General features: G+C 38.5%; 1 protein-coding gene across 5 annotated transcripts in view; it reads right to left on the bottom strand.

Moving 5' to 3' along the window:
• Window positions 1–15,562, bottom strand: part of TBC1D4 (TBC1 domain family member 4) — a 100,493-nt gene that overhangs the window by 2,831 nt on the left and 82,100 nt on the right. For 3 of the 5 annotated variants that reach the window (XM_077173605.1, XM_077173606.1, XM_077173607.1), the window contains 7 exons: window positions 14,524–14,733; window positions 10,777–10,935; window positions 9,297–9,455; window positions 8,615–8,859; window positions 5,699–5,858; window positions 3,249–3,418; window positions 1,327–1,503 (listed from right to left, as the gene is read on the bottom strand). In XM_077173605.1, the coding sequence (XP_077029720.1) occupies window positions 1,327–1,503; window positions 3,249–3,418; window positions 5,699–5,858; window positions 8,615–8,859; window positions 9,297–9,455; window positions 10,777–10,935; window positions 14,524–14,733 (1,280 nt within the window). Of the gene's footprint in view, window positions 1–1,326; window positions 1,504–3,248; window positions 3,419–5,698; window positions 5,859–8,614; window positions 8,860–9,296; window positions 9,456–10,776; window positions 10,936–12,589; window positions 14,504–14,523; window positions 15,556–15,562 lie in introns of those variants that run through there. The other 2 variants (XM_077173608.1, XM_054655054.2) reach the window with 2 other exon arrangements.

The raw sequence follows: 15,562 nt of genomic DNA, 5'->3' as shown, positions 1-15,562 counted from the left end.
AATCAGCAGCTGAAGTAGCACTGGTAGACATTCACTGTCTGAACAAGGGGAACCCTCTGTGATAAAGTAAATTAGGATGAAGAGACTGGAGGGAAGAGAAACTCAACATTAAGTCTAGAAGCAGACTGTGTTCCCTATTCTCCAATTAAAAATCTACAGCTTCCTCTGACTAGTCAAAGAAACCCTGGACCACAGCAGCAGCAGTTTGCTCTGTGGGTACTGGAAGAATTCTGACTGCTCCTAAGAAAGGGTATAAGCAAAGGAATGAAGAAGTTATGCAAACAAAAAGGTGAAGAGGTTAAGCACTGAGAAAGATGCATTATTGTAAGGCACTCTGAAAGAGCAGGAAAGCTTTCATAGAGCCTTTCAAATTATTGAGCCACTCAATATTTCTATGCCTTCTCAGCCACTCAATTATTCTATGCCTTTGGTGCATTTTCAGAACAGAGCTAAAAGCCACAGCTGCAGTGAATAAATAAAGAAAAATAAGAAAGAAAAATCAGTAATAGTAAAAAGTTCAAGTGATTCCTGTTTTCAGTATCAAAAGAACAAAGCACCCTTAGCCTGTAAACACAAAAATAATGAGGACTTGATCTGCCCTTTTTTGCTACCATTTTTCTGTTTCAGAAGCTGAAAGTGCTTGCTGAGCTCTTTGCAATGCTTGTTCAAATTAACAAATATAGCAAGAAATAGCCTGATGATGAAAAAAACAGGACTTGATCTTTCAAGAAAATGCAAGACAATACAACATATAGCAACTGAAACAAGTCTTGGCCAAGCTATGAGACAAATGGAAAATAGTGAAGGAGGAAGGGCTTTTTTAAAGCACAACTTGACCAGGAAAAGTCTGGTGGGCTTTCAGATGTAATCAGGTCTGCTAGGAGAGACCTCACCTTCCAAAGTAGGACTATGAGCTTCAGCAGAAGGAAACAAAACAACACTGCCTACAAAGGCCTGGACCAAAGAAGTCTGCTGTACTGTGGATTATTTCTTAAACCTTTCCAACAGGGAAGCAGAGAGATGAAGGGACAGAGAACTCACTTTTCAGAAAGATAAGCAAATTTTGCCAACAGATTTTATGGCAGATAAGGGTAGAGAGATTTCAAGAAAAAATAAATCTAAATCAAGAAGGAGAAGTCCAAGGAATGACAAAGGAGTTAGAAGTATGCCTAGCAGAAGTGAATCATTGTAATTAAGAGAACTGCTCAACTCCACAAGGTCTTGCAGTAAGAAGACTTCTCACATACACTTAAAACAATACTTTTTCCTCTATTGGCTGAATCACAGAAATTATTTCACCATGAGTTTGTAGCCTAAGTCGTTTACCTGTAGCTTCTCCAACAAATCCATATTTTGCCTCTTCAGATGATTGTTTGCCCTCTCCAGCTTCTCCAGAGGTTCACCTTCATCACAGGGGCTCACATTTTCCTGCAGTTCATCCTGAAGAACGTGGTACTCTACTTCATAGGCATGGAGCTGTTTTGAAATATCCATCTCAAACACCTGCCATGAGAGAAATGACCATTTTTAATTACAGTAGGGAGGACTTATTCCATGTGAATGTTTGACTAAGAGTCAACTCTCCTTGATTTTTTTTCCTGTTCCCTTCAAATGCTTTTCCTATTCCCTTCAAAAAAGTATTTTAAGGTGATGTCTACAGTAAGAGCATTATAACAGAGTTGTAGCCATAATAAATCATAGACTTCAAAATAAATTGGATCATGCCTTGCACAATTACTAATACCATATCTTACTACGAGATGTATCATCAGAAAAGTCTTATGCAATCCAAGAATTTTATAATATGACAAAGTTTTATTGACTGTTGCTCAGGAATATTAAGAAGTTCAAGAAATAATTTTTAAATCTGGGATTCATCAGATCTCTTTCTTCAAAACTGGATCCCTTGACTCCAAGAGCTCATTTACAGACTTCTGTAAAAACATTCTTCATGGTTACAGTTTCCATGTGCTCTATCCCTGCATGATGCCCGCTACTTTCTTATTGGGATACATCAGGGACAAAGCATTGTGAAGACCACAGGACTGAGTTTCTAAGAGTGAGCAATACAACAATGGGACATAAGGCCCTGATCTGTTTACAAATCTAGTTACAGCCTCTCAGCTTCAGAAAATTATCAAAGATTTTGGACTAGGATTGGAAGGATGTCTAAAATGGAAGGATGTCTACAGTGACATCAATTTTCTGTTCCTTATCCTAGAGATCACAAACATTCCACCAACACAAGACACACACAGATTCCCTGACAAAACAAGTCCTGTATTACTTTCACTGTTCTACTGTATTTAAATGAGATAAAACTTCAAATTATGTTGTGTTCAAGCTCAGTAAGTACCATTTTCCTCTACATAGCTACCTGATCAATCATCTGTGCATTACAGATCTGCATAATATCAACATTTTTCTTTCATTTCCCATTATAAGGGGATGGTCCTGGGAACTGTAAGACTGAGCCAAACAACTGCCCCCTGCAGCCAGGCTAGGTAGCAGCACAGGATACAGGCAGAGGATGCAGATGTGGAAGGCTGCTCAGCATGAGAGCACACCCCAGGCCAGCTGAGCTGAGCTGCCCTGCCCTGCATGTAACCACAATTCAGCTCTGCAGGCATCATAGCCCATTCTTACTCTATCAGACCTGGCTTTGCACAAAGCCATTTCTACCCTGCCCACACAGCAGGGCTGCTCTACAGCCCATGCAGAGCACTGAACAGATTTAATGTCTATGAGTATTAAAAATGTTAAACTACCATCTCTATTATTCCCAGAATCAATGAGTTGTGAAAGCCACCAAAGTGCCTGACACAGGTTTAGCATGGCAATGACTGTCAATGAAATGAGGAAATCAAGATTTACATTGTCTAAAAATGAATTCTTATCTAACAGCACCTGAAAGAGTCAAACCTGAACAAGCCACAGGAATGTACAAGTGTTTACTCCACTGCTGCACATGGACATGGTTTTCTAGAGCTCTTCTGTTATCTCTGAACTCCCACCTGAAGGGGGAGCGCTGATTGCAGTTTCACAATTAAGTGCTAGACAGGCTCTCAATCTGCAGCTTCAATGCAGAAGAAATTAAGTTACAGATATGAAGATTCCAGCCACTGACAGTATTTCTCAAGAAGCTTAACATACCTTCTTCTGTGAAGACTTTTGCCTATAGTGTAGGCATTGTTCTTTTAAAGTAAACTAAATACAGGGGAAAAAAGTAAAGAGAAAAACATCCTTACCTGAGTAATAATTTTTTCCATTTGAGGTTTAGTCATATCTGGAATAGTGGTTTTAAGATAATCAACAATGTTCTCAAAACTCTCACATCCCATTATAGATGTTTCTTGACTGCTAAGTAGGCTCAGTGCTACTTTAAATATTACTTCTGTTCCTTGAAGAAAAATAATGTCTAAAAGAGAAAATAATTTAAAAATATTTTAATTTTGAAAATGGGAGCTAGAGTCACTGGATTAATACATATATTTACTGGGATGTTCTTTGTAATCAATCACAGTGCAGATGTATTCAGCTCAGAAGTGCAATCTGTCTTATTTCAACATGAGGATAAAGCATGAATTTTCTTTCATCCTACAGACACGAGAGAGCATTAAGGAAAATACTGCATGGTTATTATGTCTGTAGCAGTTATCTGCAATAAGCATTTCATCACTGAATGCCAGAGACTTTATCCAACTGCTAACTGGTTTTAAGTGCTCCTGTGACTGAAAAGCAGTTGGGTGTAGATCACAACACAACTCTTTTCTACAAGCAGAAGCTAGCCCTTAAAAAAAATAATTTTCATTCCATAACCAGTTATATTATTTTCAAAATTCATAGTAGTGCTCTTGCTGACTATAATCTAAGTCCTAAGTCCTAAACCCTTTCTTTGAGGTACAATTACATGGATAAGAGAGGAAAGTCTGAGCTCTGCAGGTCAGTAGATACAGACTGTACAGAAATGGGAATCTTGAGGACAGTAAATAGAGATTCTGCCTCATGATCAGTGGTGGACTTGAAGTTACTGAGATGAAGGCAGCACATGGGCATTTCAAATAAATCTCCTGAGCTGTTGGCTCTGTCACACCACAGGGTGTTTGTTCAGGGCTACAGAAATGAAGAAATTCAGTTCCTGATCCTGATACTCAAGAGGTGATCCCTGGCCTAATCCAGGATCACACAGCAGCACAAAGACACTGATGAGGCAGCCATCTCCCTCAAATGCAGCTCCTGAAATTCTCCCTTCTCAAGGCTATGATGGACATTCAAACAGCATAGATATAAGTATATAATTTGTGAAAGGCAGACAGTAGCCATTTGTTCCTGGTATATGACAATGGCCCATAAGACACTGAAAATTCAAGAACTCAAAGCTTCAAGAATTAAAATAACACAGTAACTTTTCAATTTTAAAATGGGAACATGACTTGCTCAGCTTATTTACAGAGAAGTGAACACCATAACTCCTTCCCATCTTCCCCATCCATAAAAAATTCATTTAGGAAAGAAAAAAAACCAAGCAACAAAAAAGACACAAACATAAAATGCTCAAGTGTCCCAGAATTCAGAAATCCCACTGGGAAACAGATATTCACATGACTGGTACACCACTGAGAAAGAGATACACCAATCATTTGTTCACCCAGACAGCAGCCAAAAAGTGTTTGCTGTAAATGGAAACAAACTCTCTGCAACTGAGAAAGCACTGGGTAAAAAAAAAAAAAAAAAAAAAAAAAAAAAAAAAAAAAAAAAAAAAATTAAAAACTTAAAAGTAAACCTAACTAACCAAAACCCTCTTCCTACCCCCAAGCCAACACACCACACAAATTGAGAACCTAACACACTCCAGTATTGAAACATGAGACAAAGTCAGGTTGAATTTCCTAAGAAAGGACAAAAGGTGCCCTATGAAAACAGAAAGATCAAAGGGGAAAAAAGTATCTGATTTATGAGGAAGCACCTTACATGTACATTTAGATTCTTGGTGCGTATACAAGTACAGTGAGTTTTGCATTAAAAAATAAATTTAAATTAAAAGAAAAGGTGCATCACTAGAGATTTGACTAAGCTGGAAGTTCTTGTGGATAAGAAAAGAACACAAAAATAATTACTTGACATCCTGACACTGTAAATGCTACCAGGAATAATCAATATTTAGGCTTCTGTACTAGATGTTACCCGAAGAGGAATTTTTAATGAAAAAACTATCTAAAGGAAATCAGAGGCATATTATGAATTGGAAATTGTTCAATATGTAAGTGAATACCAAAACCAGCCTTTAAGTTCAAATTTGCTTGAATTTTTTTAGAAAGCACTTTAGAATGAGAATTCAGAAATGCATTTTCTTTTTTCAGTTTGCAAGTTTGGCAAGATGAACTTTTCTATTGATATAAACTGAATACATTTGCATAAAATACATTTGCAACAATAACCTTTCTGCTGTTTACACTTGAGAAGTCTCTTAGGTAGTAAGAGAAGATATAATTATTTGCTCAAGTCTGATGTTTCAATAAATACCTTTTGGATTTTCCTCTTACAAAGGAGCTGACATCCCACTGTGAAAAGTGTTGCTACTTGCCACACACAGCCATCACCCCAAATGTCCCCAGCATGTAGAAAACTACCCCTGGAGTGCTTCAAAACACAATGGATATTGTTCTGTTTATTATTTCAATAGAATAAAATTTCTTACCAAACACTCTGGCTACAAATCCTAATGAAAATTGAGATGCAAACAGCGTAAGAAACCACGGTGCAGCATAAAGACTGGGACTGATTTCATTCTCTTCAAGATGATTATACAGGTCTCTGTGATAATCATGTAGAAGCCTTGAGAGCTGATACATCTGAATCTACAGAGCATGAGGGGATTGGAGGGGGGAGAAAGTAAAGAAACAAAAGTTCAGCTTTACTCACTTTTCCAAATTATTCCTATTTCATTCAAGGGAAATTAACTGCAGTACAGATGGCGCAGTAAAATGAAGCTTAATTGCCTCCCGGGGCCTCAAGTGGTATTTACTCATGTATAAACAACCTGCCACTAATGAATTAAAACCAACAGGGCAGTCAATAACAAAGAACAGTTTGAACCTGATTACTAATGAAGTATATTTCAGATTCACAGGCTTAAGGTAAGAAGGGAATATATTGCTTCAACTTTGTCAACAAACCAGAGCTTCCAGCCTTGCAGCAATGAAAGTAGTTGTACCTCTTCCAAGATGTCAAAACCATGAGTTGTGACTAAATTTACACATTTCAGCTGTTATTCTTTGAATTCTGGCCTTATTTTTACTGCATTTAAAACTCCAATGCTACAGTCATCACAACTTTAGACAGTTTCTGTACCCACAGAATACATTTTACACAGAGATTTCCCAGCACATCTCCCAGGGGTCCTGTGGAATTTAAGATACTGATGCAAAAAGTGTTGCTGTACAACCTATCAAAGGTTGCAAGGGAAAGTGGTTGAAAGGTGCTCTTCATGGCTAAAAATAGCACTCTGTGGTAAGTTATTTCCTTGCAATGCTTCTCTCAGAAAGCAGAAGATAAGAAGCAGACATATATTGATTAATTGCCAGGTCCAATTTTATTGTCAATAGCGCTTTATGCTTAAGGTGAATCTGCTCCTCAATAAGAAAACAACTTCAGATTCAGCTATTTTCCTATTTTAGAGTTCATGATGGTTCCCTACCAAAGTTGAGTGCACTTGAAGCTACCTGTTCATCAGCACTGCACACAAGCAGAGGGATCACTTTCATTTAGGCAAATCAGCTAAATTTGTGCATGCATTTGAGTTCTTGCTTTAATTGTGTAAGATACCAATTAAGCCCAGTTTGGACAGTGTCAATAAAAAACACATGTGTGAAGTCAGAATTGCATCACAGAGCAGTAAAACAATTGGGATAGTTCATTATGGACTAAGGATCTAGATTACTACTTTTCCCAGACAACAACTAAAAAATCTAAATCTAATAAGTTTTCATTATCCTGAAGAATTATCCAACATTTTTCTTCTACAGGACTGAAGCCAATTCTGCCTATAAGCTTGCTTGTGTTTCAGTGTTGTAAATGCAAAAGAATTTGCAGTACTCTACTCCTATTAGAAAACAACCCAAATATAGTAATATAGTAAAATATAGTAAATTTCTCCTGAGCAGACAAATCTTTCCTTTAACAGAAGAACTGCCTAGAAGCAAACTGTGGGGAAAGACAGCTCATTTAATTTAAAAGGCAAAAAGTACTACAAGTGGTAAACTTTCTCAAATTTAAGTGTTCTTACTAAGAGGTTCTGCCAATGAAACAGTCACACTCATTTGAACTAAAGTGTCAAATCTTGGACATGTGAAAGCTCTCAAATCATCAGCTGTTGGAAGTCTACAACTGCAGTATAACACACACTAACTTAGCATCTACTAGGGGAAAAATCCCCACAAACATGCATTTATCATACTTTGACCCTCACAGGTTTAAAACATATTTGTGTGGGGAAATGGAACAAGAGGAGGTAAAACAATGCTTTTTATGGCTGTTCACTCTTAACTTATCAACAACAAACTTGTTATAGCATACTTACATCCACAGTCCTCTAGTGTTTTCAGAATAAGCACATACAGTTTCTTGAACTACAATCTATTCCATTGCTCTGGACATTTGCCAAATAAGCACCCAAAGTGACTGGCCATGAAAAGTGGGATTAAACTTTCACTTTAGTTTTACTTAATTATAAATGTTTGCTATGCAGGGAGCATGGGGAAAAAAGGAGACTTTTCTATCTGCTGCTTTGTTTTCTCTTCCTCCACTGTGGATTATACAAGGTTTAACTCATCAATGGTGTATTCCTTTATAATATAAAGGGTTTAGAGAATATTATAATTATTCAAATCGGTGGATAATTGCATGCCAAGGTGAAAGATTTCTCAAACTTTAAACCCTAAAATTTATACAGATCGGAAAAATGTTTTGTCTCCCTCCTAAACAGTCTTGAGTAGCTATAGCTAGCTGTTAAATAATATTGCAGAGCATGCATCATTGCATAAGATAATTAAACGATTAAAGAGTCATCTGTTTTCTCTCTCTGTTGAGGGTGATGGAGCAGAAGACTACAAGAGAAAGAGCTAAAATGAGGAGTCAAGGCAGAGCAGCCTCAAGTACAAGTGCCTGCAGAATACACTGACTGGCCACTGTGTGTCACTATTGACTTGACTTGGCCTTACAAGAGAGAAATCTACATGCAAGTGCTCACAGACTGAAGAAAAACAAAATCTAATTAGTTTTTAAACTCCATCCATATGTGACAAAGCATATCAGTTTTTTTTTCTGGCATAAGGAAGAGAGAGCAGTGAGGAAGAGAAAAAGAAAGGCAAAACAGCAGAAAGCAGAATTTCTGGAGAGATGACAGGGCTGTGTGACAGGAAAAACTCTGCAACTTTTAAACTTCTCTGTTTGCAAATTGAAAGACAGAGAGGGACTTGACAGTAAAATATACGTGTACCTCAAAACCTCCAAAACAGTATAAGAAGCTTCATAAGGCCCTGGAGAACCTAAGCAACCCCTATAAGGGCTCAAAAGTAATTTAAAACTCTGGTTTGCTCCAGAAGGGCTGACTTACCTGTAGGGACATCATGTCTGGTCTGTACTGTTTACGGAAGCCAAGGTCATACATGAGGAATTTCAGCATTTCAAAGGCCTGCTCTTCACTCATATGTAGAAGCAGCACTCCAGCTACAAAACTTATACCTTGACAATAACCAACTTCTTTGTCCAGCAAAGAATATGCTTTCAAGAGATTAAATAGTGATAGCTGTCCTGCTCCCAGGTGCGTGGAAAAGTAAGGATGTGTAGGGAATGTCCGTCCTGATGTAAAAAGAGAGGAGTAGTTGATACTCAATTTTTCTGAAGAAAAACCCCAGTCCATCTGACAAACAGCATTTCTCCTCCCTCAGCTTCTCTTTGCTTTCATATGCAGTTTGCCTTCAATCAGATCAATCTGTATCTTACCACTGATTTTGGACTGTACCTTTTGAACCCACTTAATATGCTCATCTGCACAGAACTTGCAGAAGCAGTTGCTGATTTCTCTTTTCAGACAGATGGAGAAGGGCATAAATATGAATGGCATAGCCTAAGAGATCATCTGCTTCCAGGACTCTAAGTGGCATACACAGAATGTATCCTGATGACATAGAAAATGAAGCTCATAGAGCAGCATTTATCTTCAGCAGCAGATTCTATTATGACTGGTGTGTTTTTCACTCAAAGACCCACAAACTAGTGGGAAAGAACAGACTTACCTAGATCTACAAGGATGGCATGTTGTTGAGCAGTCAGCTGTTTCAGAAGTTCTTTGTAAGAGATGTCAGGAGGCTGCTGCTTGTTTGGCAGCCTGTGCCTGACTCGGTGTTGCACAGCCAAAAATTGCCAAATTTCTCCCCGACGACTTTTTGGTACACCTGCAGGTCAGCCAAAAAACAAGAGGCCTAAGCAGGGGGATGCTTTTAGTGCTACAACAAAAGAATTTGTTTGTTATAATTTTGGCTGAACCACTCTGGAGGATCCCTTACAAAGTGAACTCCACTCTTCAGTGTGTTCACTCAGTAGCCACAGCTCAGTCCAACAAACTAAATATGAACTACAAACTTAAGGGCAATTATACTGAGCAGTATCCTGGGAAACTGAGGTACAGATATCCCTTGCTTTGCCACTTCTGAGCTGTCAGTCTCCAGAAGGAAAAGATGTACAACTACACTCAGAATGTAGAATGACCTGTTTAGAAAAGCTGAACTTAATTCAGAAGTGTAAAATTCGGGGAAGTCCAACTCCTCTTTCCTTTTGCAAAGGACTGCCCATGTCCATAGATGTGGGGAGATACATCCCCCTTCAGTATCTGACTTTGTAAACCAACCTCTGAAAGTCAAAATGTCAACTCTGCTAATACCTTCCAGGTAAACAATTATTTAACAAGAAGACAAGTTAATAACCATATCCTTGTTCCCAACTCTGAACTGCAATCCAACAGTAGAAAGCAGGGTATCAAGGTAAATAATTTGTTGGCAGACTTCTGCAGGTCACTAACAGGAACTGCTTTATATCTACAATAATTTACTTTGGTAGCAATTTAAACTTCCCTTCTGTACCATAGCTAGATTACACCGAATTATTTTTCAGCATCTGTAACACAGACATGAGATTCTATGGAAGAGAGCAGAGCAGTGCAATCAGGCCCTACAGCTGCATTATACTAACAAGACCCTCTGGATACCCTCTTGGCCTATGGCTAGTCCACAGGAATATCTACTTCAAGACAAAATTCCCAGCCTTTCACTCCAGGAAATGAAATACAAAGTGACCATATTCCAGACTCTCCAAAACTTGGCTCTGATTCCTCTAGGTTTTGAGCACAGTCCAAAGTAGACATTATGGTCTTGCTGTCTCAGTAGGCAAGTAAACTCAGAATTGGATCCACTGAGCAGAAACCAAAAGGTCATAGCATTGGCTGCAGAGGCTCCAAGTTCAGTCTTGAATGTAATGACACATGGAAACAAGATGCTACTTTCAGGAGTATGACTATACATGTTTCTGCATTGCTGACATTGCAACCTGCAGACACAGCAGAACCTATTTTCTGCTCTGCAGGAGAAGGCAGCACCTTTGTGAAAAGAAGGCAGTTTTTTGCTACTGCAAAAAGTGTATTGCTGATTTCTGTTGTTATCAGAAGGGAGCAAAAAATATGATCTTGAGACTTCAGAGCTAAAAGCCCTCCTACATAAATACCTTCTTTTAAAGTGGAATGAATATCTTCCATGTCACATCGGATTTTGGCTCTGCAGTTTAGTAACTTTTTATCCCAAATATTTATGGCATCTTTCTGACATGTGCCAACTTCATCATAGTCCAGTTTTACTTTTCTTGATTGGAGCTCATCTCTGCTTGCTAGAACACAGAACAAAAAGGAAGAGCACATGGAAAACCAGAATATCAGAAAACTACAAGATAACAACAAATACACATAAGCCCATTCAACGTAGATATAGCTGTCCAACAATCTGACTGGTGATAAATACATCTAGACTTCTTTAGTTTATAGCTTAGTTGGTGACAGTTGTCATAAGATGTTGCATATAACAATTTAAATTCTCTTGCTGGGTCATGAATATTAGCAATTCATGAAGCAGATCAAAATATTTTTTAAGCTTGAGGAAAAAAAAATCCACTAAACAAAACCCCACAGCACCTCCTCTGCAAAAACACCTTTGATCGCTTTATTCTTATTTTTATTGAACATTACAACTGTTTTGAGTATGGAAAGTCCCAAACATGTGAATGTTTGCATTAGAGATTTAGGCAAGCAGGCTAGGCAAGTCTTCTAAACTGAAGTCAGTCAGAACTGACTGATTCCAGTTCTTACACGTCCCTTAAGAGAGTGAGAAGAGCTCTTGGCACTGGCATCATCAGGCAGACCAGTGCAAACAGAATGAACCAGCATGAACCATACCCAGAACCATTGGTGCTGAAGCACAGACTCTTGCTGTTATAAACTTACAAGCTTTGCTGCATAGGACTACCTGGTACAAAGTATTTATTATGTTACTTCTAAAATAAAGCTGCATTGTCACCTTAGCATTTCATGGAGAAGCAGTTTTCATTTCCATTACTAAGAAATTAACTCTGAGTATTTTATTATTCATGATGCACATGCAGAAAAACACTCCAGTTCCACTAACTACTGGTACAAAAAACTGAAACCAAGACTTGAATATGTCTTAATTTAGAGAGATTTGTTTAACTGCCACTGGAGTGAACTGTACATTTCACAACATCACCTCTGAAATGCAGCTGAGTTTATTCCAAATTTGCCTTGATCTGTGCACACTACTTCTTGCAGAAGCCCCCATTCTCTTACAAATGCATCCCCTTTCCCACCATCACCTCTAGGTGAAAGCAAACTCTCACTCACATTTTATACATCCTGCAAAGCAAGACCATCTGTTCCTTCGCCTACTCATCTCACTTCAGCTAGAGTCAATATTGGATCAATCCACAGGATCATTGCCTAGTCCACTCCAAAAATGATAAATTATTTCCAAAACCCCAATGTTACACCTCTGAGATCTTACCCACTCAAGACTACAGGGGCCCCTGCAGAAGCAGGTATTATGCAAAGAGCAGTGCACTGCCATAAAAATGGGAGTGGGACCTTACCACAGGAATTTGCAGTTCAGCTGGGGCGATTCCAAATGCTGCCCCACTGCTGTATGATTTCACCCAAGAATTCTCACTCTTGTAAGCAGCATGCAACAGATCCAAGCAGTCAGCAGTAAGATATTTCAGTGTGACAACAAACTCCCTCATTAACTGTGCAGTTAGCCCTGTGAAAGCCAGCCAGTTTGCCTGTCGATATACGTGCTCTCCCTACTACCCCAGCCTTCACTGTTTTCAACCACCCTTGTTAACATTTTTCCTAATCATTGCTAGGTGGCCTGCTACTTTTTGCAGCTCTTATATTTCTAGATGACCTACTGGAAAAAGGAGCTTCTAGCTTCTCAGAAAAAAAAGAAAGTGAGTTTGTGCAATTGACAGAACTTACCTTCTGTAAAATAAAGAACTAATAGCATTCAAGTCTCCTCGACAGCAAAAGGAATACGAAAAGAGGTTTTATTAATATTTGGTACATAAAAGTCAACAAATGATTAACAGAAATCCACTAGAAACAGTTTCACAGCAATTCCAGTCTTAAACCAGTCTAATATATACAGCTAATAAATTCCCAGCTAGGAACCTGACTTCAAGTAAAGAAATTTTTGCATTTCTGTTACTATATTTCCCTATCCTGAGATCTACATTTAATTGTAGGCTAGGATGCAAAGAACCACCCAAACCTATACTTGTTTGGAATGTATCATCAGCTCTGCCCATGTCCTGTCCATAAAATGGCCCATGTTATAACAGACCACTGGAAGGAAACCTAGAGATAGGTGTTAGAACAGTTTACTTTTCACCCTTTTAAAATAAGATGATGAATTCTAGCTAGCAAGAGCACCAGTTTCAGCAGGGCTACTCATGAACCTGAATACAAGAAGGGAGACATGCTCCTCAGAGCACAAACCAAGAATGTGGGCTGGCAAATGTGTGCCAGTTTGGCATCTCCACTGCCAACACTCCTGTTTTCACCATGAACGATCAGGTGGGAAAAACTTGATTTCTACATGTTACAGAATGGAAGCAACTTGTAACTGAGTCTTAAGGAACTGGAGTGATTTAACAGTTTTCAGTACCCTCAGCCACACAGGGAAGTATAGCAAAGTGTTTATCCCTCAGCAGCTCCAAGTATCAGAGGGAATAACATTAAATTAGTCACCACAGCAGATCTCCAGCTTCCTCACCCCACAAAAATAGACTATTTGCTAAAATGGTTTATGAAATGAAGATTTTGGCTGAAGTTCTCTCTAGACATTCCCTATGAATCTAGGAGTTTCTACAGAACTGTGTGTCAACAGGGAGACAAACTGTAGAGAGAAACAGCACTGAGAAATACACTACATGTGTAGGAAATACGTTCAAGGATGTATGCTTGTAGGGACATCGAAATACTTCTGTCCTGATGCTTTTCTTTCCTCTCCCTGCCTTCCCAGTAAGCTAGCCTAAAGAAGGAAAAAGAGTTAACTGATCTTAACAAGATCATTATGTTTGAAGTAGTATGGTAGTGTGAAGAATCAGACTACCAGATAGGTTATACAGCATAAAGGAGAAGATGAAGGCAGCAGTTGTAGAGAGGACACTTGGAATTTTCAACTTACACCAAGAGCTGGTTAGTCTATTATACTGTCTATTATAGTGAAGAATTATGTATGCTAGGATAGACATTGCATCCCATCTTTTATTTGTGTGAATCTTGACCAGCCTTAATAAAATATCCGAGCCAGAAGCTGAGGCAGTTGACAATCAGAATGGTCAACGTTAGATCCCTCACTAACAGCACTCAATTTTCAGTGTACAGTGCTCATGTTCCAAAAAACCAGACATACCTCAAGAGAAAGTTGCTCAAAAATCATATTTGGATTCAAGCATTAATAAATTACCACTGTGATGTGGTTAATGAAGAACAAAAAGCCTGGAGAGAAAGGCCATGAGCTGCAAAGGACTGAAACGAGATAGAAAGGGTAAGGTTTACCATACCTATGTGTTCACACAGCACCTGTTCTCCTCACTCCATTTCACATTAGAACTCCTACACTCAGACAGATACAACACAGACTGTGGCATCCTTTGTCTAACATGCACCCAAAGAGGAAAATTTAATCACTTTCTTCTGTCACTAAGATTAGTCATTTAAAATCAGGTAGACAGAGAACGTGGTAGACTGTGAGACAGGACTAGGAAACCACAGGTTTTTTTCTAGTACTGTTAACTAAAAAGTTACAGAACCACATATCTGTTTGAGGTGCCCAACACCAGAACAATTTCCATCTTCAGGCAGCAGAATCTGCAATAGCTTTTAGGGGTATTTTCTAAATAGCTAACCTTCCAGCTTCTGGTTTTCTTTTTCCATTCGAAGTAACAGAATTTGTTGATGGATCGCTTTTCTCCAAAGACTTTGTAGTTCTTCTGAGTTTTTCCTCTCTCCAGTTTTATCTGGACCATCCTCATTTTGCAATACTAGAACAAGAGGGTCTTCCTCCAGGGGTGGAGCAAGAGGGGATAAAGGTAACAATTCACTTCCATCATGACCATCTGCAAAGAATCAGAGAGCTATTACAGGAAACTCAGATTGTTTGACATATCATGAAAATCTGTCATAACAGAACAATAATAGCTGTCTTTTACATTCAGCAGTGACTTGCTGCTTCCAAAACCAGAGAAAATGCAGTGCAACAGTAGAGAATTATTTTTTAAGTGTTTTGTTTGCATTAATAAAGTTATATTTAAATTAAGTAGAGTTAGGTAAAGGGTCACCCAGTATTTCAAACCTTTCCCCTGCCAGCTCCTTCCAGTTACCACAAGACATGTATCCATAAAGCCTCCTTTACAGTTGAGCTTGTTTACTGCTATGATATACCATGGGTTCTACATTAAAGCTACTTTTTCCATCTGCTAACTGCACTACAGAGAGTGCTATAGCACTTTGTGGTCACTAAATATAGAGCTTACCATTTGCCTATGGTTTTGATTTCTGCCAAATGGAAATTTATGAATAGCATGATTTCAGCTGTTTCAGGAGTTTCTACCTCAAACGGCTTAAAGCTGTAAGAATTATTAACACAATCAACAGGTGCTATGTGCACTACAAGGACAAGATATAAAACTTACCAAACACTCCTATTATGTACACAGGTCAGGGTAAAAAATTCCTAACTGTTAAAAATATTATCTTTGTCAGAAAGAGACCTGTCTTAGTTTCCTTTGCTACAGCAGCTATGGCAGATTGCAATTCATTTAATTTTGATGCCAAAATCCTCTCTTCAAAGCAACAAAAACCTAAATAGTCTAAAGCCAAATGAGCACAACTGATCTTTGGCAAGGTTCTAGCATGAATATTGTATCACACTGACTCCCTTCTCCC

The sequence above is a fragment of the Agelaius phoeniceus genome, chromosome 2 (assembly GCF_051311805.1).
Source record: "Agelaius phoeniceus isolate bAgePho1 chromosome 2, bAgePho1.hap1, whole genome shotgun sequence".
NCBI lineage: Eukaryota > Metazoa > Chordata > Aves > Passeriformes > Icteridae > Agelaius > Agelaius phoeniceus.
Note: the sequence above shows the minus strand (reverse complement) of the source record. Positions and strands in the feature narration are given on the sequence as shown.